General features: G+C 38.6%; 1 protein-coding gene across 1 annotated transcript; it reads left to right on the forward strand.

Annotated features, from left to right (window-relative positions):
- elp3 (elongator acetyltransferase complex subunit 3) lies at positions 1-26,900 on the forward strand. Its single transcript, XM_058612918.1, has 16 exons — positions 1-90; positions 476-626; positions 951-1,050; positions 1,667-1,805; positions 2,609-2,679; positions 2,834-2,897; positions 3,069-3,137; positions 4,046-4,200; positions 11,732-11,893; positions 11,990-12,116; positions 22,001-22,194; positions 22,598-22,688; positions 25,001-25,066; positions 25,309-25,536; positions 25,727-25,808; positions 26,523-26,900. The coding sequence occupies exons 2-16, from the start codon at positions 605-607 to the stop codon at positions 26,612-26,614; spliced, it is 1,662 nt and encodes a 553-aa protein (XP_058468901.1). The 5' UTR covers positions 1-90; positions 476-604; the 3' UTR covers positions 26,615-26,900.

A 26,900-nucleotide genomic window follows, 5' to 3' on the forward strand; every position in this document is an offset into this window, starting at 1 on the left:
CAGAGGCGAGCTCAACACCACCGTGTCAATCCACATGCTTTACAACTCTGTGGGGGCTTTTTTCAGTGGAGGAGATTTGTCCCAGCTCTGGTTTGTCCCGTTCTTGAGAGGAAAACGTCGCTAATTTGTCACATGATTTAGCGACGATATCTGAAAATACTCACTAAACATTTATATTATTTTCCTGTTTTCTTTAATATATTTTTTTTCTTAGTTTCGTTTACCGGTTTAGCCAATGTCAACAATTCATATCAATTATTCATATCAAATACACTGTCAATTTTTTAACCTTTTTTTAATTTAAATAAATGACATTTTCCTGAGAAATGCTCCTTTTTATTGAGACAAACGTGTGCAATGGGGATAACGACGTTTTTATTTAAGACACTTCATTTATTTAAGACACAATTTAAGGCAGTTTATGGAATGGGCATGTTTTCATCATTTTACGACAGTTGTCATTGCTTTACGACAGAAGCCGTGTTTCGCCGCAACGTGGAGTTGTTTACTAGAGTGGACAGCACTCGCCGGTTTGTGAAGTAGATGTAGAGTCTTTAAGCAACAGCCACCCGTTTGAGACTGGACCATTTGTTCAACGGAAGAAATGGGGAAGCCAAAGAAAAAGAGTGAGTGTGTGACAAAGAGCTTTAAATGTCTGAAATGTGTTTGTAAACTGTTCGAGCTGCTTGTAGCTTGTTGCTAATGCTAAATACAAGCATTATTGGTTTTTACAACAGACATAGCTGTGTCTTAACTCTGCTTTTTTGTTTTTTTTGACACTAGAAACCAGTCATTTATGGTATGAAAGCTGTATTTAATTGTCTTATGAAATTGACCTGTTGACTATTAACATTTTAGAGCATTAACGTGGCTGCGTTTGCCCCTGATGAACTGTTATAAAGAAGACATTTTGTCAAATATTATACTGTAATGATGATCGATATTTTCAGATGACCACAGCCGGGCTGAGCTGATGATGATGACCATTGCTGACGTTATTAAACAGCTTGTTGAAGCCCACGAAGAAGGCAAAGACATCAACCTCAACAAGTAAGTCTTCTCCAGTTACTTTGACATTAGTCTAACTTGATTTTCTGTGATTTTGTTGTGGTGTCAAATATTTAAGCTTATCAGGTATCCTGGCTATTGATCTGCTACTATGTTGAGCATGTGACACAGCTTATTTTGCTGTGTACATCTTTCAAATTGTTTCCATAGTTGTTTTTGCAAGGAAAACAATTCATTTCTGAAAACAAAAGTTGCTGTGTATTATGTTTGGACTCTTTTTGGACTCTAATGAGACCAAAATGCACAAAAAAGGGATTGGTACTAGCCATTATATATAACTTGTCCTGTTCTTTAATTACAAAATATACAAAGTGTTTGTTTTAATGATTGATTGTTTTGACCATGACTTTAGTCATATTAATTTATATTTTACTGCTTTTAACTTTTTTCTGTTTCATCTGATTCACAAATGTATTGCTTTTTTTGTATCAAGCAAGTGTGTTTTGAAAGAATCCATATAAGAGAGTCAGGAAGTGATTCATATTTTATTTTCCATGTTTGCAGTAACTGCAGTGAGTAGATCCTGCCACTGTTTACACTGACCAGATTATCCGACTTTTTCTGTCACTCATTTTCACAATAATTTGTTTTTAAACAGAGTAAAGACAAAGACATCAGCTAAATATGGACTTGAAGCTCAGCCACGATTGGTGGACATCATTGCTGCAGTTCCACCACAGTACCGTCGTGCTCTGGTGCCCAAACTAAAGGCCAAACCCATCCGGACTGCCAGTGGGGTATGTAGCCATCACTTTTTCATGCTGAGCTATATATGACTTCAAAATCATCATGTGTCATGGTCAGTTGCCTGTAATTACTTCAGTCTAATAGAAGTAAATACAGGAGTAAACCGACATGAAATACAAATAGTATGATTAACTGAAGTATCAGTCATTTGAAACACAAATAAAACTTTTAATGTTTCTCCAATTCTTCTGAAGTAGTTGTAAATTGTACCTTTCAACATATCATTTAAACTTTATTTGTATAGCACTTTTCATGCACCTAAAATGCAACACACAGACACATTTAATAAACTTGTATGTAGAGGGCCAGGATAGATCAATAAGGATACAAAACACACAAGAAGGAGCCTTAGAAATTCTATCTTACCAGTTTGCAAATGGGAAAACACCAATGACTGGGTTAAAATATAAATTAATTTTAAATTTTAATGAACTCCTGAGATGATGGATTGATACGAGTGAGTAAAACCTAAGAACAAAATAAGAAAGTAAATAGAAATAAAGTTGCTGGACAAAGATGCATACAATTTAATATCTACAAATTCATTAAACAAGCATATTTGGAAATGAAAATATAGAGAGAGTTGAGTACAACAGGAGTAATTGGCCTCAGCTTTTAAAAAGTTGTTCTTTATCAGGGCTAATCTATGGATTATTAAGTGTTTGGTATTTTAATGTTTTGATAAAGACTTACAACTGAATTTTCATTGAAAAAAGTGTTTATTATATTACCAATTTATCACCATAGAGTAGAGAAATATTTCAAAAACTGAGTGTCTTTTTCTTTGTTGCAGATCGCAGTTGTGGCTGTGATGTGCAAACCTCACCGGTGTCCTCACATCAGCTTCACAGGCAACATCTGTGTGTACGTATTTCTGTCATCTCTCATTTGTGAAGTTATTGAATGTTAGACGTGAGCTTGTCATAATTATGTAATTTAATTACTGTATGTGCAGAAGCATAAGGAAAACATTGTAAGAGTTTACTGAATGTTTATGACTCAATCTTTCCTCTGGCAGTTACTGTCCTGGAGGACCAGACTCAGACTTTGAGTACTCAACACAGTCCTATACTGGTTATGAGGTAAGTTTAAAATGTACAAGCAATTAGGGCTAGCAATGTGTGTGTATATATATGTGTATAATTTAAATATTAAAAAGCCAAAGATCCAACCAATTCAGCCAAATCAGCCCAAGCTGTATTTGTTTTTCATGTTCATCCTTATCATAGTAATTGTGTTTTCCTCTCTGATAGCCGACATCCATGAGAGCAATCCGTGCCCGTTATGACCCCTACCTTCAGACGAGGCATCGGGTGGAGCAGGTCAGTGTGTATACCTGTTATTTTATCTTTTTAATGAATTTCTTATTAGTTCTACTCTGTTGACATTGTTTCCAGTGTTGAGCCCGGCATTCCATTAGTATAAAGAAATAATGGCTTATGGCTCTTACATTCCTGCCGAGACTGAACCCGAGTTATGCCGTTGTTAAAATTTATGACCACATTAGTGTAATTCAGCAGAGCAAAACCAGTCATTAAAGCAACATTTAATGTTGGGATCTTAATTTGCTGCTGCTCTCATCTTCGTCATGGTTGTTAGAAGTCAGTTTTATATACATTTGCCGCTCAAGGTACAGTGTAATTCCACAAGCTATTATCATCATTCTTAATAACTATTATTCTAGACAACAGCATTGTTTTTCTGCGCTTCACTACATGTCACTGTACTTGCAATTAGACCCTATAACATGGGTTGGTGTTAAATAAATTGACTTTTAAATTGAAGTTTCTCAAAACCGATTCCGTAAAACAGTTAGTTCTTTTTAGTCCGAGTCCAAATTTTTGTCATATGAATGTACAGATGGGGGACTTTAAATTTGAAATTTCTCTTTAAGTGATAAAGTAAAACTGATTGATTTTCAGAATGTGTGTATTCAGAGATCTCCTAAAATTGATTATGTCAGTCCTTGCCAAAAATGATGGTGCAATTAACTTTTATAATATCAAATCTTCTGAGATTTGGACTTTTATTTTGAAATTTCACAAAATTGACACAGTAAAACAGTGATTTTCAGCATGTGGGTTGTCACTGATGTCCTGAGCTCAGATATGCAAGAAATTATGGAGCAAGGAACTTTTATAACACATCCAAGTTTCACATGTTTGTCATACAGTGTGCAGTCCACTGACACTATTGAAATTGATTGTGTGTTTTGTTTTATGACGTCCAGCTGAAGCAGCTGGGGCACAGTGTCGACAAAGTGGAGTTCATCGTGATGGGCGGGACCTTCATGGCTTTAGCCGAGGACTACAGAGACTATTTCATCCGAAACCTACACGATGCTCTGTCAGGACACACTTCCAACAATGTAGCCGAGGCCGTCAGGTATTCACTGATTTTAAGACTTGTGCCCTTCTTTTCCCATCAAAGTAAACCTGGTGCTAGTCCTGGCTTTTATCACCACGGCGCCACGTCATTAAGTCAGAGTGGTTCTATGGTAGTTTCACATTAGGCATGGAACTGACTTCGCAACCATCTCAGTGTTAAAGGGCTATATTTTAGATTTAAAAGGGATTTTTGTTTCTTTTTCTTAAGATGGAAAAGTATAGATAAAAAAAAAGAATAGTGATTCTGTTATTCAGTTTCCAAGTGAAAATGCCAAACATATTTTAAAAGTATTGTACTGACTGAAGCAGGCATAGATTTTAATTGGTGTGCCTTTCAGTTAAAGCGTCAGTGTGCAACTTTGGTAATTTTTGTTGTTGTTGAAGTTATTATTCTGTCTGTTTGGTGGTTGTGGAGAGAAACAATGTAACTGAGGGAGTGTTTGTGTATATACACTGGCAGATATGGGGCGGGTGGGGGCAAGAAGTATTCACAATTCACTTTGGAAACTTTTTAAGGCTACTTCTTTGTGTTTTTAGTCATCATCTAACCCGCTTTTAGTCGTCTCGCTTTACTCAAGCAATGTTTATGGTAGTATTATGTTGACTTAAACCAAATCACTTCCTATGTACAGTGCAGGAATATTACCAGGTGACATGAGATCTAAACACTGTTACTGAGAAATGTTGAGAAAACATTGTGTGACTGTGTGGTTGCACCAGCAACTGCTATCTTATCAGTACCTTCACCACACTTCAAAAAACCCTGAACTATCCTTTTAACTAAGTTGAGATGGATGTTTGGTTATTGTGGGTGATAGTAAGTTTTTATGTGTTCTGATCTGATCTGGTCAGAACTTGGAGAAGTGGCTTCCAGTGTCTGTCACTCGTACAGCAACAGATGGGACAAGAGCAAAGGTGATCCCAGAGCCGGGCAGCCGGTGCTCAATGAGGGAGTTCTGACCCCGTTTGGAAACAAATTTTGGTGCAGATGTCCGTGCTGTAGGCAGCATACGCACCCATTTGTGGGAAGTTTGCCCGTGGAGACCTCTGGACACTCAGGAGGGGCCTAATCACTGGGGGGTGTCAGCTGATTTTCATGTGACCCCTTTTCCATTGGTCACTGATTATAGGTCCACTTGACCTCACACCATTAGTCTATAGACGTATGTTCTCTTTAGACTATGACACAGTTATGGAGAAATCTGACCAACTATTTTAATACGTTTATATTCACCTTGTTGATATTACTCCTCTGTATAAAAGCTAAGCCACATTTAGTATTTATATCTGTTGTGAATTCGGCCATATTTGAAAACAACAGTGACAACAGACTCCACTAGAGGGAGCTGTCCTACTACTCTTTTGGTAACGTTCATACTACTTGTGGAAAACATGTTTTTTTTTTGGACAGAAATGAAAAGACATCATCAACACTGTTAGCATAACAAAGAGTATTAAGTGAGTAACTAATTAGTCTAGTAGGTCAATTAATAATTTATTTGACATGTTTTTTAAAGAGAATTGACAAAAACATTCTCCAGAAGAGTGCATTCCTAGGGTAAATATGTAGTTAATTGTTTTTGTCAATTCAGTTTCCCCTCTTTCATTATTCTTTCATCTTGTCATAAACAACAGTCTGATTAAATGTAACTAAAATGACAAAAATATACTTTGATATGTTGTTATACAATATTACACTTCTCTTTTTGTTGTAGTTATACCTCACAACCATTTCCAGTGTATTGCACCAAATGTATTTTAGCACTTAAAGCCATAGCATGTTTTACATGCACTTGACCGCTTTCCATTCAACTTTGCACCAAACGCCAAACCAAACATCCTTCAAGGAGCTGATATATCGTGACCATCTCTGCAGATTAGACTGTTGAATGAATCCCACTCAGAGCTGAAGAGCAAAATAAGTGAAGGCTTTCAGAGAAAGTATTTTTCAGTTATCGTGTTGTTATTGTTGCTGTTACTGAGTTAGACCAGCTGCTATCAGTGGAAGCAGGTACACATCTGCTCAGTATGGATAGGGAAGAACTCTCTGGATGATTTGGAGAAGATTTAAAGTCAATGTAGAAATACCCATTTGTTGAAGACGTCATACACGCGATTGGAGCAAATAATGGCTTTTTCGCAGAGGCTGTTTGTCAGCAGAGGCTATTTACTTTCAGAAAGTCTGATAAGATGTGAAAGGCAAGTGTGTGTGTGTGCGTGTGTGTTTGCATGTCCCTTTCTTCCTGTACACTGTATTTTTGTCAATGTTTATGTGCGAATGTACCATTCTGCTGTCAGTGTTCTTTGTTAAGATTCTATGATTACAATTATTGTGGCTGCTGCTGCGTTTGGGAAGGAGGAGGCACTTGGTCTAGCCGGGAATGACCCTTATCTCTGCCTCTGCCTCTGCCTGCCTCTGTGTGTGTGATATACCATGTGTGACATATTTGTGATAGATGTTTGCATCTTGTCGCTCACCAGGCACAACCAGCACTTGATCTGAACAGCAGCAAGACACCACAAGATAATCACCTGAGATAATAGACTTTTTATTGATTCATCTCGTACAATCTGATCATTCTCTGTGGAGCATAAACTCATGTAATTGGTATAAATCAGCCAGCAGACTGTAAAAGATAGACATTTATTGCCTGCACATACAGAATCAGAAGGAACATGAGCTGGCATGAAGGGAGCTAATGGTCATTGAAGCAGCTGGAGTGGAGAAAATAACAGCTGGCCAAGATGAGATGTGACTGTTAGGGAGATGGTGCTGTTTTTGAAATTTCAATCAGTGACTAACATAAGTGTAGAACTAACCCGGGAGTCTGGTTCAGGCAAGAAGAAAATACTCCACGTTTCGAGGTGACATTTAAAGAAGACAAGGTGGAGTCGTGCAACACCTCTGTTTACTTTATCTGACTCCTGCTTCCACACCTTATTTCCTCCACATAGTAGGAGGTGATGTTTTCGGTAACATCTCTTTTACTATTCGCCGATTTATTCAAATAAGTCTGAACCCAATTCCATGAAATTCAATTCACAGGGTGGATTTAGGACATTTCTTGAAGTCACTTCTTTCAACAATGCAGGGAATTTTAATTAATTTCTCACCAAAGAATACAGAGATTATTATAAAAACATTTCAGGCACAAAATGGGCACAGAGTGCAAATATCTAACTGGATTTTAGGGTTAGCTGAGGTGTTGTATGTGCTCTTTGTGCACTTGCGTCTTTGTCAGCAGACCTGCTGCTCATCTGCATAACAGTTTAAATTCATGGCCTTTTCCCCTAAATCTAGAATGTGGAATATTAAGTTGTACAAGACAAAAAAACTACCCACAAATACAAATTATTGATGAATCGTCAACTATTTTGATAATCGATATTTAAATAATAATTAAAACAAGCTTTCTTTGGGAAACACCAATCAACATTGTTTTTTAACATTTTCTGACATTTTATGGACGACACAAATATTTGATTAACTGTAAGTTGCAGCTGTACAAGACATAAATACTTTTTTCCACTTTGGAATAATGTAACATAATTAAGTGGAGTAGAGCTGAAACAATTACTCAATTATAAAGGATTACTTAATTAATCATCAACTATTTTGCTAATCGGTTATTCGGTTTGAAGCTTTTTTCATTATTCGAACAAGATTTCTGTTTTTAACGCTTTTAACGTTTTTTGACATTTTATGGACCATGCGATTACTCAATTAATCAGGAAAGATTAATCGATTGCGAAATAATCTTTAGTTGCAGCTCTAAAGTGGTATTTCCTTCAGGAGGTCAAGTGTTTGATAAAAGACAACTCTTTTCTCTGCCAGAACAAGGTTAATAGTGAAATGGTTCTTTATGTGAATGTTATCATTATCTACGTCCACACAAAACCACCTCCTCTTTTTGGTTTTATAAACGAGGACTAAACATTACACAATGAAAAAAAAAAACCTGGAAAGTTACTTGGCTGTAGTGCTCTCCTGGCTGGATGTGTAACACGTTATGATTGAGTTATTATTGAATTTAGAAAGTAGGTTCACATCTTTTGTGATAATTGCTCTACTTTTGATTGATTGATTGATTGATTGATATTTCAAACCATCCTTTCATTCTGTTGGAGGAAATGTATATCTTCAAGTTCTCGTCCTTGTGTTACAATTAAGTTGAATTTTAATGGGGTGTTATGTGGTCATGTTTCATGATGATTCATGTATTTCAGTGTGTGTTGAACAAAAACTTGACTTGTAAAAATGATATCCCAAATCAAAATAATAATAATAATAATAATGGCTGTCAGAAAAATCTCAGTTGCATATTTTCCCCCCTGAATTGGTCAACCCTACTTTGGCTGGAGTAACAGGATTATTAATGTGACTTCATGTGAATGAGTCATTTTTTACTAATGTTTTCATCATAAAACATTTAGACAGATTCCACTCAGAAGAAACCAGAGTATAAACAAAATGGCGAGCTGATGTCATTTACTCATATTCCTGTTAAAGAGTGCACATTTGATTTATTTCATATTCATATCATGTTTTATGCATAACCCCACTTTTGTTTACATTTGATTGAAATAATTTAAGTGGTTGCGCGGGCAGATGCAGCCTCTGTGGTGTTTTGGGTGGGTGGCTGCTCTAATTGAAGGGCAGAGAGGCGTGCAAGTCTGCAACTCTTCCTCCTGGTGTCGGTCAGATTTCTCGATATAAGCACTGTTCCATTCAGTGTGGGATGAATGTTGTTTTGTCTTAATGAGACCAGGAAGTCTGCGGTTTAGTTTGCAGCGCTCACAAAGTTTGCTGGACAACACATCGACAGCCAGTGGTTGGATGACGAGGCCAGCGTCTTCCTGATATACGTAAATCTGAATTAGTATATAAACATAATCTTGTCTTAGTGTCTTTATGTCAGCTACTCTGTTTCCAGGAAAACATTTGACTATGATAACGTCACTTACACCACTGGCAGTATTTAGAATCATCTGAGTCACTCTCATTGTTATGCATATGTTTCATCTTGTGTAAAGAGGGAGAAAAATTAGATCAAGAAATAAATGAATAATATATTTTTAGAAATATAAATTAAATGGAAAAAAATAGTCAGATAGATGCTGTGACACTGCTAACTTATGTTGCTGTTTACCACCACAGTTAGATTAACTACCTTAAACCTGCCCCTGTTAATTTACTGGGATACATTGAGATATTGAATTATTACTAGTTAAAAGGTTGATATGGGTCATAATCTGCTCATGTCAACTGATGATAATGCTAAAACAAAAACATTGATGCTCCACCATGTTTTAAATCAATAACAGAACTAATACTGTATTGAAAGCTGACTTTAATTCGAAAAAGTATTGTATTGCAGACCTAAATCGTAATTGCAATATCTGACAGGGTTTTATGGCCCTTTTACAGATTTTTGAAGCTCTTAATGGTCGAAAGCCTTTATTTTTATCTGATTTCCTTTTACCACCTTCCACTGTAGGAACCCTCAGGTCTTCTGCTTCTGGTCACTTAATTATCACAAGAGTAAAAACTAAAACTCATGGTGAGGCAGCCCTGATTTTATCATTAAAGCACTTAGTGCTACAATATCTATTTGTATGAAAAGTGCTATATAACTGAAGATTGATTTATTGATTGATTGAAAGCTCACACTCTAGTTTTTTTTTATAAAATATATGCATCTGATATATATTGGTTAATGATGATAATAAACACTTTTCTTTTTCAGAATGGGTACGATAAACATGTGCTTATCATATATCCCCAAAAACTTTAATAAAAAAAATAGTTTTTAAGACGTGATTTCAAAAAAAGCTATGGATGTGATTTGTCTGAGATCATCAGGGAGAGAATTCTCTTAATGGCTCAATCTCATTTTGTCACATATTGAGATTTTATGTTGTATTATCATCTTATGTGGTGCGATGTATTAGATGAGAGGTGGTAGAGCTAAATAGCTCCTCTTTCTTGTAATTTCTTTTCATTTGTTGTATTTGCGTATGCGTAATTTCTATGATCCAGCTTTATTAACTCCTCATCATCAGGCAGGCGTCAAAAAAGAGTTGGTGTGGCAAATATTTTTAATTTCATTTATTTAATATATTTGGCACATCAAGCATTTTCATTCCACCAAATTTGAGGGAAGCATCTGAATCCTTTGTGTATTAATATTCAGATGCGAGTGGTATATTTTTTCTTTAACTAATTTAATTTTGATGAAAGCAGCTTTTATTCTAACCGAGACCCTGGCATTAACCTTTAAATAAAGAACAAACATCCAAGGTTTTCAGACTCAATCAGCGCACATCCTCTCACTGTCGTGACTCATAAATGAGGGGGAATAATTCAAGTGTTTAGCTTTTTTACACAAAGTAAACACCCAGTAATGACTTGTTAAACAACATTGTGCATGACAAACATTTTCCTTTTGCTGTCGACTGTCTCCATTATCGCTTTGGTGTGTCTTTAATGCGAGGGTAGCGTCAGCTGTCTGGATAATGAGCCGTGCAGCCTCGTGGCATTTAAATTGATGTGGCTAAATGATCCCAGCATGTAGAGCCCTGCAACTCTCTAAGACTAAATAGTCTAATTGCAGAAAGCATATTATGTCAAGTAGGAACACAGCATTATATGATAACCTTATAACGAGAGGAAATGATATGAACAGAAATGACTCAGGCTGCAAAGGGGTGGGAAAATGCCCAGTTAATTTTCGGTAAACTTCCAGAAACTTTCATTTGGAATTTTGGAAATATTCCAAATACCACATTTTCCATAGTAATTATTGAGAATTAACTGGAATTTTGAATATTGTATAATAATGTAGAGAAACAGTGTACAAATATAAACATGTTATTTTTAGCCGACATCACTATACGATTTTATACGAAATCGCTATACGAAATACGATTTTTCTGGGCTTTTTATGGCCTTTTAGGAAGGTTTTACAAAACTGAACCTCCCTGAATTAAAAAATATAGAATATAAAGATCTATAAACGCCTTTGTCCATGTCTCAAGGTGTCCTGTGAAGAGTTTGACAGGTGTATCTTTTACTATTGTGGTCAATGGGAAAACTGCTTTTTGGTCCACATGAGTATTATTTTTTGTTGTAGTACCACAAGTGACCACTGGAAAAAATTAGTTTCAAGCCAGAGCGGGAGGTGCTCTATTCAGTTGTTGTACATTCATGTTATATGATGGATACATTCCCCTGTTATGTGATGGAGGAATGCACAGTGCATGTATGGGGTGTGGCCTCATTAGCCCCCAGTATGTAGTGTGTGAGGTGCCTGTGATTGAGGACTAGCATTTATATTCAAATGTATTTGCATCAAATGTGATTGTTTTTGCCAAGATAATGCGACAATAAATTAGTTCCAACCTTCAATTTTGAAAATTTCCAATGTATTCCTGATAATTCCCATTAATTTCCATGGAAAGTCTCCAATTTTGAAAGTTCCTGTAATTTTGCAACCCCAGAAATGACTGAGATGGTTTTCCTCCTGCAGGTATTCTGAGCGCAGTAACACCAAGTGCGTTGGAATCACGATAGAGACGCGGCCGGACTACTGCCTGAAGAGACACCTCAGTGACATGCTGGGCTATGGCTGCACACGTCTGGAGATAGGAGTCCAGAGTGTATATGAAGACGTGGCCCGCGACACAAACAGGTGAGTGGACAAATGCAGATAAGAAAGCAGCAGCTGGTTTGACGGTGTCTTCAAGTTCTTCTCACCTGCAGGTGTTTTCTTTTCACACACACACAGAGGTCACACTGTGCGGGCTGTGTGCGAGTCTTTTCACCTGGCAAAGGACGCCGGCTTCAAAGTGGTCGCCCACATGATGCCAGATCTTCCCAACGTGGGCATGGAGAGGGATGTGGAGCAGTTCATTGTGAGTATCACTGTTCAATGTGTACCTGTTTTTATGAAAGACATCTCTTGCATTTCGTATCCAAACAACGTCAAATAGTAAGTTTGTAAGTTGCCTGCCAAGTTTGAATCCTGTCAAGCCATTCAACAAATATGTGATACAACAGTAACACTTGGAGACTTGGTTATAGTTTTAGGGTTAGAATTGGGTTCAGGTTAGAGATAGGTTAAGGTTTAGGGTTAGGCTTGTAGTTGTGAGTGTCCTCACTACGAATGCTGCACAATTGTCTACGTGTGTTGGGGAGGCTGTGTGAGAGGAGACAAAGTGACTATAATATATACGACTTGCATTTCTACTGATTTCTCTTGCTGGTCTGCTGCCTCATTTGGTATGTGTGTGTCACATAGGTGTATCTGAACAAAGGGATTTTAAACCATCACAAGGTAACGCACTTGAAATGACTAATGTAGGCAGCAGCAGTAGTTGGTCAACTGCACTGTGCTTTGATGTAAAGTCAGATTTTCTCTCTGGACTTAAGTGTGAGGAGTGAGTGGTTTACAAAATGAAGTTCCCAGATTTAGAAGGCTACCTAAAGGCAGGAACAATTGGAAAACATCATATTCTTCATATACTGTAGATCAGATGTATGTTTTTATCAGGTGGCTAAAATGTGTTTTGCCTCCATGTGATACTGAGTGTCTTGGTTCTCGGCTTGTTCATGAAAACAGCAGTGCTCTCGGTTGGTGTACTCGGCACAGATGGTGTTGATCACAATCAGAATGCCTTTTTAATCCCTGGGGGATATTGAGTGATGATGTGTTGACAATGTTTAGATACTTCATACAGCAGTGGTCAGAGGCCCAGGGGCCAACACTGACCCACCAGCAAAATGTTCTTTTTTTTTTAATGATTTGCTTATCTTTACAAAAATGACAATTTCATACAGAGTTTGTATTCTGGTGCTAGATTTGACTGACATATGTTTTGGTTAGAAAATAAAAATAAAACACTACTGTTGTAATGGGTAGTGTAAATGTCTGTAAAACAACTGTTAGCATATGTTAGGCTCACAAAGGAAGTGGCAATTCTATCTATCAGCAGAAGAAAAGGGAAATATAGTTTAAGAGGGTTGGATTTCCTAAAATAGTCATTTTCATACAAGCTTGGATGGTTTAAAAGGAAAAAAAGTTTAGTAAAAAACATCAGATTTTGCCTAATGAAGATGTTTTGGCCTGATATTCAATCGCCAAACTAACTTGCTGACCCCGGTCATTCAGCCACACTTAAAATAACCTGAAATGTCCCTTTAACTTGGATTGTTGGAGACAACTATAAATCAGCATCATCTAACTTTGCACTAAAACAATCCACATGAATTGCCAATCAATAGCAGGATACAACAATGTATAAAGGAGGAAGTTTAGTGTTGCAGAGATTAAATTAAGTATTTTGATCAATTTGAGTGTTTTTTTTTTAAATAATCTTAACAAGCTGTCTGATTTTTTTTTTAGCTTCTTGAATGTAAATATTTTCTGTTTTCTTTGTTTCCGTGTGACAAAGAAATCATTAAGGCTGAATCCTTTTGGTTTGTGGACCAAACAATACATTTGAGAACATCATCATTTCAAGACCGATCAAGGTTATGAAGTATAGTTTCTGAGTTAGACAAAGTTCCTCAAAGCAAAGAAAATGGGGGGGAAAAAAGAGACTAAAAATACCACCAGCAACATCACGCATCAGGCTGATCCTTAGGTTTATTGTTTGTGACATTAGTAATCATGTCTTCCTCCTTCTTTTTTTCTTACTTTGCATCGTAGTGCGTCAGTGCCATTTATCTCACAAGTATGTCCTACATGTAGCATCTTAAAATAGAGGCAGAATAGCAGTGTGACTCGATAATAGAAAAACCCTGTCAGATGTTTCTCAACAGCAGGCTGACTTAGAGCTTAGAGCTCTGATTGGAAACACGGATGAAATATGGATGTGCAGAATCAGACGGTTCCACCTCACAATACGCCTGACTGTAGGATGTAAATGAGGACTCCGTTGGAGGCGACACTCATTTGGTTTCATGTTCTTTTTTTACACCTACCACACACACACACACACACACAAATCAAGTGATTGAGATCACAATACAGCAATAGACAATGTGTCACTAATTGGTGCAGGTGAGTATCTGATGCACCCTCGTGACAGAATGTGACAGTCACCGTGTCAGAGGCAGAGGTAGTGCAATTTCTCTTACGTCTTCCAGTTTTATTATTTCCCTTTATTGCGGTCTGATTACTGACAGTGCGATGACTCACAACGTGTTGCATTACAAAAGAACTGTCTCTCCGCTCTCTGGCAGATGTGAACACGTGCAGACTCTCAATAGTGTCGCGTAATGAGCTTCTAATTAAACATGAGGAGACGAGAAAAAAATAAGGAACGCTCCGCTGTTTTATTCTACTGGGGGAATTTTAGAGTAGAGCCCCAACCATTTCAATAGAATCCAAATTGTTTCCGATGATTGTGATGATAATCACTCTCTCCGCTGTTGTGCGTGTGTGTGGACATCTGGAGGAAAAACACTCTATAAATCTGGAATGTTTACGTAGACAGGAGCAGGTGAAGAGGGATTGGTCGGGTACTTGTGTCTGCGCCACTGAAGTTAAAAGAATATTTATACATTTTGCAAAACACGCTTCTTTGATTTCTGACTCGGAGCTAGATATGAAGATCGATAATGTCAAGAATATGCTGATAAAACAGCAGATATGCAGAAATTAGGGCAGTTATGAAGATTGCAAGAAATGATTATTGATCAGCAAAGTGAAGAGAGAACGTGAAGCATGAATGCAAACACACTCATCCAAATATAGACACAACACCCTTTTTTTATGATTTGAAAGACAAAGAAACTATCATTGACTAGTCAATACATGTCATCCTATTCAACAGTGGTCAGCAACTGGTGGCTTGTGGGCTAAAACTGGTCCGTCTGCATTAATATCTGCCCCGGTAGATGGATTCAAAAATCTGATTTGTGTTTTTTAAATTTGCTTATCTTCACAAAAATGACAGTCATGCAGAATTCAGTGCTTTTTATTCTAAAACAAACATGAACTGAGTCAAAGAGCAGAGTGACACTCTTTTTTCACTTTTAAACCAACACATGTCTTAAAGTTTTTCATTTTTGTACAGGATTGAACAGATTAAATTAGAAGAAAAAAGGTTAGTCGAAAGAAAACCTGGTTTTACCTGATATAATGCATATGCCCAGGAAATTTACTTGGTTAAAGCTTACCAATCAAGATTACATATTTACGTTCTTGTTGTTCTGTTTGTGTTGTACGTTAAACGGGTCATGGTCTGCTCTTACTTATGAACAGGAAGTCATATTTTTAACCCCAAGTTTTTAATTGTCCTTTGTTAAAACTGTAATTTGTAGCTTTTAGATATAAACACATGTCTGTTACATTCAAACCTTTGTCAAATGAGTTTACACAATGCTGAATGAGTCTATCAGCTCCACATGACTCTGTGTTTTTGGGTATAGAGGTGTTTAGCTCTTGTGTTCCTTGGTAACATTCCTGCAATGCATGCAGGAAATGAGCTGTTTCATATTAAGACAGAGGCAACAGAAATATTGTGCTAATAAAGCAAGGCGTTTCTAAAGTGAATTTTCCCCTGCGCTGCTGCTGTATACACACAAATGCTCCCTCAGTCAGGTCTGATAGTATTGCTTGACAGAGCCTGTTTCCAAATGAAGAGTGTAGCATACAAATAATGTTACATTGTCTCTGTTCAGGGAGACCAATCAGAAGCAGAATAATACCAATAATATAATAATAACAAAAGTTACGCACTACATATTTAAGTAACGCCACAAGAACAAACTTGAATGATAATTAGAATAATATAATAACAACGTAATACAGCACTTTGAAAATACAGAAGTAAATTAGTAAATGAATACAAAGAGCTTCACAAGGCAAGCAAGTCATTTCCTCATTAGAAATGAGGTAATTGTCAGAAATTAAGACAATAATACCGTTTAAAAATCAACAACATAACATTTAAAATGTTAGTGCAGCAGCAGTAGTAGTAGTATTATTAATATTAGTAGTAGAAGTAACAAAATGGTACACAAATACACTGACAAAATATACAACTACTAATAAAAATAGGCTTCAATTGAGCAAAAATGACAAATTAAAGGTGATCACAGTCCTTATTGTGACTTAAGACAGAGTTTTAGAATGTGCTCTCTGGTGTTTATTCTAGAATTCTACAGAAATAAAGAAGCACAACAGTGGCAGCACAGCGTGTCACAGCTTAAAGGAGTTTGACAGGAATGTTTACTCTCTTGCCACGTTAGATGAGCAGATCGATGCCTCTCTCTTATTTGTAGGCAAGAGTGTGGCCTTTCATTTGAACAGCATTATTTCTCCATTTCACGCTCGGATTTTGTAATGCTTTCCCTGAACCCCCCCCCCCCCACACACACACACACACACACACACACCCAAACAGCTCCTGCCGTCCAGCTATTTTCTTCTGCTCCTACTCAGAACACTCTGTTTTGAACAGAGGCTACTCTCGATGTTCTGTTGTTTACCCCCATGCTTCAGTTTGAGTCCTTCTCCTCCTCCTCCGCTGCCTGGGAAACTTTTGCTCTCGGGTTTCTGCGCTTGCTCTTCTTGACCCATCATCACTGCGTCATTACGGGGGCGTTTACCTCTTACCGCGTCCTTTTTGGGGCGATTACTGTTCAACCACATCCTGTGAATCACTCGCCAGTTTGAATCGCCCAAGTTAAAGACCTTTAATTCAATTACATTTTAATGACGCAGTTACTTTTTTTTTTCAATTAAATTGTCAGATTCCTATATGTGGCATGAGAAATACACATATGTGCAGATATTTATTGCAGGTTTTCCATCTTTTTCCACCTGGTAGCACAGATCTCTAATAAGGACATTTAAGATATTCACTGAATATAACTGTGCCTGCACTGAAGCCATAAATAAGGGATTTTTTAAATAAATCATGTTATGATAAAAAGTGGTACTCTTCCTTGAAACACAGCGTGTGTTGCTGAAGCGCAGCTGCCAGCGAGGTGATAGAATATAGACAGAATATAATACAAAATATTTTTATAATCGTAATAAAAGGCATTCGGTTGTAATCAGCAAATTATTAACGTCTTACATTCAACATTAAATTATTTTCCAGTATAATAGATTTATTTTGAGTCATATATATGTTTTTATTATGTAGTATATACATCATTCCATATCATAATAAAGACTTTTCCTTTGAAATCTGTGAAATATCATCATGGATATCTTAGTTGTGATATCTTGATGGAATATTGTTTTATAATTTTAAACTTATATTGCCAACCTGATACTGAACACCTGTTTTTTCCAACTTTTTAAAAAGCCTCCTCTTGTCCAGACCAGATGCTCATTGGCCCCCAAGTCATTTAAGGTTTGACAGTCCTACTTGATACAGTCTTAAAGTTCAACATTTAGGATTGTGCATATTGCTCTTTTGTATCAGACAGTGTTACCCAAACTTTTTATACCACCTGAGAGAATATTGAGCTCTCAAAGTAAACACCATTATCACCGACGTTAAAGTACAGTGGTGTAAATAGGACGAACAAAGTCATCTACGGGCATTTCACAGGAGGCAGATTTATTCATCCATCCATCCATTCATCTTCTACTGCTTTATCCTCCACATGAGGGTCACGGGGGTCGCTGTTCCAATCTCACAATAAGATAATTTACTCTCTCATCATCCTCTTCCTCACTCAGCTCCACTCTGATCACATACCCTGGTATATACATACAGTAGAACAGTATTTTTGATTTAACTCCAAGTACCACCAGAGGAAGCTCGTACACATACCACAGCCTGAGAACCATTTGAGGGATTCAATGATCAGAATTCAATATTGTTCATCAAACATTTAGACACTAAAAGATGCAGACTCACTAGGACCATGTGTTGCTGGGCTTAACGTCATTTCATAACATGTGAAATGTTAAAAGATTTCCTGTGTTTAACATATAATTTGTGGAAATTCAACACAATCAACTCACTTTAAGTGCTTTTTATGGCAGAGAGTGATCAGATTGTATATTGTCCTCACTCCAACAAACTGCAGAATGCAAGCTTGTTAAATTGTGAATTGTTGTCGGTTATCAACAGACGCGATGATGCTGTTTTGTTGTGTGTACAGTTAACGGGTTGACATATAAGTATTGTGTAGTGTTTGTGTCTCACAGACGGCAGCAGTGGACAGAGAGGACGTTTAATGAGCTGAGACTTCCGAACGCACGTCACTGAGTTTTCAGCAAACGAGGAATGAAAACTCTGTTTCCCCCTGAAATCGATAGATTGAATCCTGTGTGCAAACAAAGTTCAGTTTAAGGTTTAAAACTTTGTTTTTGTCGGTGCTGACTGTGTGCAAAAGTAAGGGATGTGTGCAGTGATGAAGGCACTCGGCACCAACAACTCTGAGCGCCTCATTTCCACAGAAGATTTAAGTCGTGGAAAAGACTCCGTGTCTTCCCTCGGATTTGTTACATTACCCCTCTGTTTGTGTGTGTTTGTGTGTGTACTGATGCATTGTGTGTGTGTGTGTGTGTGATGGTAATATGGAGGGCAGCAGCAGGTCGACACAGTGACGGGAAGCGGATTAAATGTGTGCTCGGCCCACAGACTCTCTTCCTTTTTCTTTCCTGCAGCATTTCCTCTGTCACTTGTCCTCACCCTACACTTAATTTCTTTCCTTTGTCTCCGACGTCTATTTTCTCTCTCCTCTTCCTTCCGTCTGTGTCCATTATTTTTCTTCTCCTCTCTGTTATCTTTCACTTCATCTTTTTTTTCCCTCCTGTAGTAAATTTTCACTCGACTTGTTCTCTCCCGTCACTCTTCTTCTCCTCGTCTCACCAGTCCCTTCATCTATCTCTCCTGTCTGATCTCTGTCCTCTTCCAATCACACATGGTCTCCTTGTTTGCCTTTCACCCTTCCTTATCACACCGACACCTCCAGGATGTGCATGTGGTGTGTGTGTGTGTGTGTGTGTGTCCCTTTTTGCTCTTCTCTTTATCCTATCTAATCTTCCATGACGTGCCTTCTGCGAGCAAGTGGGGAAAAATATGCAGGTTGTCAAGCGTCTTCGCCCCATGATCCAAACGAAGCATCTCAAGAAAGATCCCGTCATGCATAGTTTGGAACCTTATGTCACTCTGACAGAGAGAGCATCCAGATATAGTCAAGTTGGAAAGATGGGGAAGTAGACGGAGTGGGAAAATAGTCAAAGAGATGAAGAAGGTTATGGATAATGGAGGGATTATTTTTTTTTTTAAAACTTGCATTTATTGCCATGAAATTTTGTAGCAGGATGGGACATGATCCAAGGAAGAACCTGTTACATTTTGGAGCAGGTCTATTTAAGGGTATGAATTATTTTACCTCTTGCCGGTGCCGGTGTGGGTATCTGCTTTATGAACACGTTCTTGTTAAATTTGTGTATAGCGATACAGTGGCTTGGATTGTTGCCTCACAGCAGGAGGGTCACCTGTTCAGAGTTTACATGTTCTCCCCGTGTGCTTTTCTCCAGGTACTACTGCTTCCTTCTTTAGTCCAAAAACATGCAGATTAGATTAAGTGAGGGCCACACGGTTGGTTGGTGTAGTGGTTAGACCCTTTCTGCATGGAGTTTGCATGTTCTCCCTGTGTGTGCGTGGGTTTTCTCTAGATTCTCCAGTTTCCTCTCACAGTCCAAAAACATGCAGATTAGGCAAATTGGACACTCTAAAATTGACCGTAGGGGTGAGTGTGAGATTGGATTGTTGTTTGTCTCTATATGTGGCTCTGTGATGGACTGGCAATCTCTCCAGGGTGTGAACCTGTCTTTCACCCTATGTCAGCTGAGATTGGCACAGCACCCCCCGATCCCCCCCCCCACACCGTGACCCTCCTGTGGAGGATAAAGTGGTCGAAGATGGATGGATTAAGTGAACACTCTAAATTGAGCGTAGGTGTGAATGTGAGAGTGAATGGTTGTTTGTCTCTGTATGTTTGCAACTGGCTGTGACCCCGGCTTTCACCCTACGTCTGCTGGGATTGGCTCCAGACCCTCGTGCGTAGTGAAAAAGTGGTAGAAAATGAATGATTGAAAAACCAGTATGATATGGTAGAGTGTAGAAACAGCCTGTGCGGACATTAGTCCAGAGTTTCCCCTTGGATATTCCACACACAGACTCTTTCAGACCAGACACTGTGGGCTTTCTTTCGAACTAACTTTACCGCAGTCTTAATGAGGAAGGGGAAACAGTGTTAGTGCTGCAGCCAATGCTGCACTACAGAATTAAAATCACAGGGGTAATTGTGATGGACCCCTCAGCCCCTTCACTGACTAAAGGCAGTGTAGCAGGCATATTTCATATCACACGTAGCAATGTTAATGAACATGTTTGCAGATAAAAGAATATGCGATTCTTTTGTGATTATAAATATTATAATCAACTGATAGCCCTAAAAAGGGACAAACAAATGTTAATAATTCCTTTTAAACGAGCATGTTTTGTGGTCACCATACCACACTGAGGTGCTCCTCATGTCACCATAGACCACAGCAGGCAGAGGGCAGCAGGAGAACTTTGCATCCCGCACGCGTCCATCGTGACTGTCCTGATAATGAAATTCGATTGCAACTTGCTTCCAGCCTGAGATCCTCTCTCACTTATCTCTTGTGCACAGATGCTCCCTGTTTCAGGGGGCGGGGAGGTGTGTGTGTGTGGGGGGGGGGCCATCTTTTAACAGGGTTTCCTCTCCACCAACCAACAGGATTGTGATGCGTGATTTACAACGATAGCAGGCAAAGTCCCTAAAATAGTCTCCAGACTATTGCAATTGAAGTATTGTTATTTTTTTCAGATTACATCCCCGCGCGTTCTTCCTTTTAGGTTTTAGTGAAGGACCATGTGGCCGCCGTGTCCTCGTGTGATTAAAAGCTGTGATGAGAGAGAAAGAGAGAGCGAGAGAGATTAGAAGATACTGATAATGCAGCAGCCTGTTTTTGGATAATCTTGCCTCGGCTCCAGATCTTCATGGTTCTGATCATACGATAGTTGCCGTAGAGGAGGAGAAAATGACTGGAAATCACTCTTGTTCCCCCCCCCTCCCCCCCACACTGCACTGAGCCATTTATCAACATTTGTTTCCTTCAATCAAATAACTGAGCTCTGCTCCCTTTGACGTCTGCCTCACATAAATCGGGAGGATGTCTTCTTTTCTTCAGAGCCTCTGCAGTTTTTATTCAATGTTCAGACATTTGTCCTTACTGAGGCTATTTGTTCTGTTCAGACTTTGTCTTTACTCATTTTTAGGAAGCTTCATTAACACTGCAAATATGTATTTAGCTTGTTAGGTTAGGCACGACGAAGTTGGTACTTGGGAAAAGGGATTCTGTTGGTTCATGTTGAAATACATTTTAAGATTAAATAAGATTACATAATCCTGTATTAATCCCACGATTGGGAAATGTATGGTTTTTCAGCAGCAAAAGCACTATTAGGATTAGTTTTACAAGGATAGGTGGAGTAATGTCATAAATCTGTAATATTCATGGCCAATTCACACAAATTTCAGATAAACTATCACAAAGTGGGAGGGGCAAATTGATTGACGCACCACCGTCACCTCCTGTCGTCATGTGTGTATGACATTGATTCCTGCGTGTACTACTCTGCATGCAATCTATAAACTGCTCCACAGACTTCATCGGCATTGTGTGACGTCATATGACAAAGGTTTTACTGTTTGAAATTCATGTCGGACCAATTTCAGAACACATTTTCATTGCATGAGTTGTATCCCGTGTGTTTCCTTGCAGGAGTTCTTTGAAAATCCAGCTTTCAGGCCGGATGGACTGAAGCTGTATCCAACGCTGGTGATCCGAGGCACGGGGCTGTACGAGCTGTGGAAGACTGGCCGCTACAAGAGCTACTCGCCCAGCGCTCTGGTCGACCTCGTGGCACGGATCCTGGCACTGGTGCCGCCCTGGACACGGGTCTACCGGGTTCAGAGGTAAGAGGGAGGAAATGGACCTGAGATGACGGTAGTTTGGAGCTCTATTAGGCCAAATTGTTCATAGTGCATAGTTGTAACTTCCATTAGTTGCTGCACAGCTCAGCCATGAAGAGACGGAATACAGTGAAGAACGGTGCACAAACTTCAAATTCCAATTTTTTAAAAGAGCGTCTAACAGCGAGATAAAGCGGCACACATTATTCTTAAGTAGATTTTATCATGTGAGCCTTTTGTGAAGTGGCTCATATGTGTTTTTCTTTCTGTCACAGGTGGCAGAAGTTATTTTCCTCTTCAGAAACATATCCAGTGTGTGCGTGTCCACCTGACTCTGCATTAATCTGTGAAAAAGATCTCTGATTTGCTGTTATCATCATCCCTGTTGTCTTCTTTTCACCACCAGGGATATACCCATGCCACTGGTGAGCTCTGGAGTGGAGCACGGCAACCTGAGAGAGCTGGCACTGGCCAGGATGAAGGACATGGGCACTGAGGTGAGACTCACACACTCTACATATTAAACTGAGAGAGAGAGAGAGAGTGTGCCCAAACAGGTACGGCTAAAACTCAGGTGGTGAACAGGCAAACGCTGACTGTAGTGAAATGATTTGCATAAATTGCTGTCGTAAGTAAGATGACAGATTAAAGAACCTCTCTGGTGTAGTTTTGAGCTGTCGGAGCATGGAATTGGGTGCAACCCCCTTCCCATAACCCCCTGCATACATATATATATATATATATATATATATATATATATATATATATATATATATATACATACCACATATTGAAAAAAAATATATATATGTGTATGTATATATATATATGTGTATATGTGTGTGTGTGTGTGTGTGTGTGTGTATATATATATAAATATATATATTTATTTTTTATTTTTATTTTTTTCAATATGTGGTGGTAAAAAAGGACACACAACTGGGAAAGACACAACTTGCCAGGTTTATTTCCTGCTACGGATAATATATGTGTATGGATTTGAACAGTGTGGCTTTCTCTTATCCCAATGGCATTGTTTTGGTTCCATGTGTTGGTGATGGTATGGTGTGACATTAGCTACTGGAGCTCTACATTGAAACGGTTTAACTGAAATTCCATAATGCCCAAAGAATTGAGACCTTATTGTCATCAGAGTTTATTCTGAGATCACTGACGATTTTAGCAAGAGCTGTTTCAGTGCGTCGATGTTTATTATAAGACAAGTACGTTTATTTGCACTGCAACAACTTACTAATGAAGGTACATTTGATAATGGCCTTTAGCTGCTTAGTGCATTTCTATCTAGTTAAATAAAGTTTTTTTTATGACAGCTGTTTTGAATGCATCTGGGAAGATGCCAGTTTGAAGTGACATGTTTATAAAGAGTGCTGTAGGCACAGGGTCCATACATGAGGTGGTGGAGGAGTTACATTCAGTGACAGTCTTACAGAGCTCAGATAATATTACAATATTGGATTTTCTGCGATAACCTGCATTTGCACTGGTGTCTGGATCAACAGAAATACAGTTGTGGTTCTAATTGATGTTATTTTGTTATTGGAGAACGGTGCCAATTCTTCACATTTCAATGCAGAGAACTGTGTTGGAATGGGAGCATGTTGAGTGGCTAGTCGATAGTGGAGAACAATATTCTACAGTTTCCTGAATTCTCTGTAATAATCTTGCTAAAAAAGTTCATTCTTATTCATATTTTCTTAGCTGTAGGTGTTCATGGCTTCTTTATATATGGGTACAGTGTGGAGGATTTAACAACATTGGTGTGTTGCATGTTGCAAGTGAATATATCTTGTATGCATGTAGGAGAAGCTCGCCTACAGTTACCGTTATAAATTGAGAGGTGTTTATTTTGTCCATTAAAAACATGGTGGGTTACACTTGTGTGATTGCTTTATATTCCATTTCTAACAAATGGAAATAAACCTTAGACACTAGACTTTTTCGGAATCTGTAATATTGCAGCAGCAGCAGAAGCTCCTTCAGCCGCTGCTTTGTCAGAGACACAAAAGAGCAACAGGTAAATCCTGCAGCCAAAACCTCCTCCCAGTGTTTTCATCAAGACACTGATCAATAATCTGTGAGAGGTCTGCTGTGTTACCCGTTACCTTCATCTAACCGCTCACAATACCTGCTACTCCCCCTTTTTCCCCCCCCCCACCTCCTGGATTTCAAAGTGACAAACATCCAGGTTTTATTAACTCAACAAAGCGAATTGACGCAGTGCGATACAGACGCAGGAAACGGGGCTGAGCAGTTAATCGTTTTCAAATCAAAATCACAGTTTGAAACAGCACATTTAGCAAATTGCAAACGTAACAGTCTTTGATGTATACGGGCTGCATGCAGTGCATCTGACCCACAGTCTAGACTTAACTATTAATGGATTCAGTAAAGGAAAAAATGCAGAAGAAGTGAGCTCCAGCATTTATTAAAGCAAAACTATGCAGGATTTGACCCTAATTTAACAGCTTTGGAGTCATTCTGATGATGAAATATCTTGGATGGATGGATGGATGGATGTTTACGGGGGTGTCTGCACTACAAACGTTCTGCTTTAGAAGGGGAGGAGTCTGGGACCTCAAGGGAAAGCGTGTACCACTGACACAAGGGTAGACTAAGAAAGCCAATGGCAAAGTCTGAATGCAGTTGCTGGTGTTTTACACTAAACTGAAGATTTGCACCTAGATCGTCAAATAACATCAACTAGATACCTGAAATAATACACTTTGAATTGTGAAATTTTAATTTAATTGAATTTTTAAATTGGTTTGACTTGTTTCTCTCTCTGCAGTGTCGAGATGTGAGAACCAGAGAAGTGGGTATTCAGGAGATCCACCACAAAGTCCGTCCCTACCAGGTAAACTGGTGCTTTCGTCAACTGTTTTGATAATCAATGAATCGGTTTGAGTGTTTTTTCACTGATTTAAAACAAGCTTCGATTTTTCAGCTTCTTAAATGTGAATATTTTCTGCTTTCTTTGCTCCATATAACAAAGAAATCATTAAAACTGAATCATGTGGACAAAACAAGAACATCATTTCCAGGTTTGGGAAACGGTGATGGACCAAAGTGTGGTGTGTTTCACTGGCATGTTCTCAGGTGGAGCTGGTGCGCAGAGACTACGTGGCCAACGGCAGCTGGGAGACCTTCCTCTCGTACGAGGACCCGGAGCAGGACATCCTGATCGGCCTGCTGCGTCTGCGCCGCTGCTCTCCGCAGTCGTTCCGCCCCGAGCTCAAAGGAGGAGTGTCCATCGTCCGCGAGCTGCACGTCTACGGCAGCGTCGTCCCCGTCAGCAGCCGAGACCCCAGCAAGTTCCAGCATCAGGTGGTTATGGTTTTACATGCGAAGCCGATTTTCCCTCCGGCTGTGAATCTGATTGTTTTTCTTTCTGCGACGCGCAGTGAGACGTCACAGCTCATTTGTAATTTCTCTAAGATGAAGCAGAAAATCAGGGGAAAGAAGGTCCAATGTTTTTTTTTATAAAGTCTGTGTCTCCTCTGTCCTCCTCGTGCAGGGCTTTGGGATGATGCTGATGGAGGAGGCAGCGAGAATAGCCAGAGACGAACACGGCTCCAGGAAACTCGCAGTTATCTCCGGTAAGAAACAAAAAGCTGGAAGTGATTTATCCTTTTCAAAGACACGTTAATGCAATCACCAATACAGCCGGTAACCCATATATGACTTAAATCTCTTAGAACATCAAGTGTATCACATGTACATTCTATGATATTGTAATTTTTAGCATTTCCTCTTTGAAACCACTTTAAATATTACACTTTTTAATGTGTTTGACGCTGAATATTTTAAATGTATGTATCTACATATCAAGTTCATATGTTTAAAAGTCAAGTGAACGAGTTATAACATCACTACTTGAATAAACATATGTATTCAGTGGTGGCGAGTCCAAATAATCGCGATTCTCAATATTAGTGCGATAATTGTAAAAGAAATGATGTTTAAACTCTTAAAACTGCTCTAAAAAACACAACACTATCACTTTATGTTACATTTCTGGAAAGAGAGAATTCACTGGCATGAAATGTGTATAGTTCTTCCCATTTACATTTATCCTGATAATATTATAATTTGATCTCACTGATGATAACTGATGAGACAAAAGGCAGAAAATACAGAAAACGTAAGATTCCATGCAGAACAATGGGCGAGAGAGCAAATATAAGGGAAACCCAAGGTGTGTAAACCCTGAAAATAATGGAATTATTCACCTCAAATGTGTCTATATTGTATCTACTGTATATTCTGTATGATATAAGTTGTTGACTGTGAATGTTCTCTTTCCTTTACAGGCGTAGGAACGAGGAACTACTACAGGAAAATGGGGTATGAGTTGGAGGGACCGTACATGGTGAAGGACCTGTATGGACCTGGAATGGACTGAACCTGGAAAATGATTTTTTTTATATATACACAGTATATTTCTGGACAAAAATGCACACATAATGTGCTGATATTCTCAGGATGTGATTCCTGTTTTATTTAGTGTTCTGTTTACCAAGCATCAGAGGAAATAACGCTGTCTTTTTTTTATCCTCTCAATCCACGCTTGTGCGTTTTTATCTGGGACAGACTCGTAAATGTTATGCCATTTCTTTTTTTGTGTAGATAAGGAGACGGCGTTGGGGATGTGAGGATTAAAATAAAAGTTATATGAGGTTTAAAGTTCA

Source organism: Solea solea, chromosome 17 (genome assembly GCF_958295425.1).
Source record: "Solea solea chromosome 17, fSolSol10.1, whole genome shotgun sequence".
Taxonomy (NCBI): Eukaryota; Metazoa; Chordata; class Actinopteri; order Pleuronectiformes; family Soleidae; genus Solea; species Solea solea.

Bases quoted from the DNA above. Each gene is read 5' to 3' on its own strand.
- elp3 (XM_058612918.1), top strand. From the start codon at position 605: ATGGGGAAGCCAAAGAAAAAGA. The intron at 627-950 runs GTGAGTGTGTGA...CGATATTTTCAG, and splicing joins GGGGAAGCCAAAGAAAAAGA to ATGACCACAGCCGGGCTGAG. The intron at 2,898-3,068 runs GTAAGTTTAAAA...CCTCTCTGATAG, and splicing joins AGTCCTATACTGGTTATGAG to CCGACATCCATGAGAGCAAT.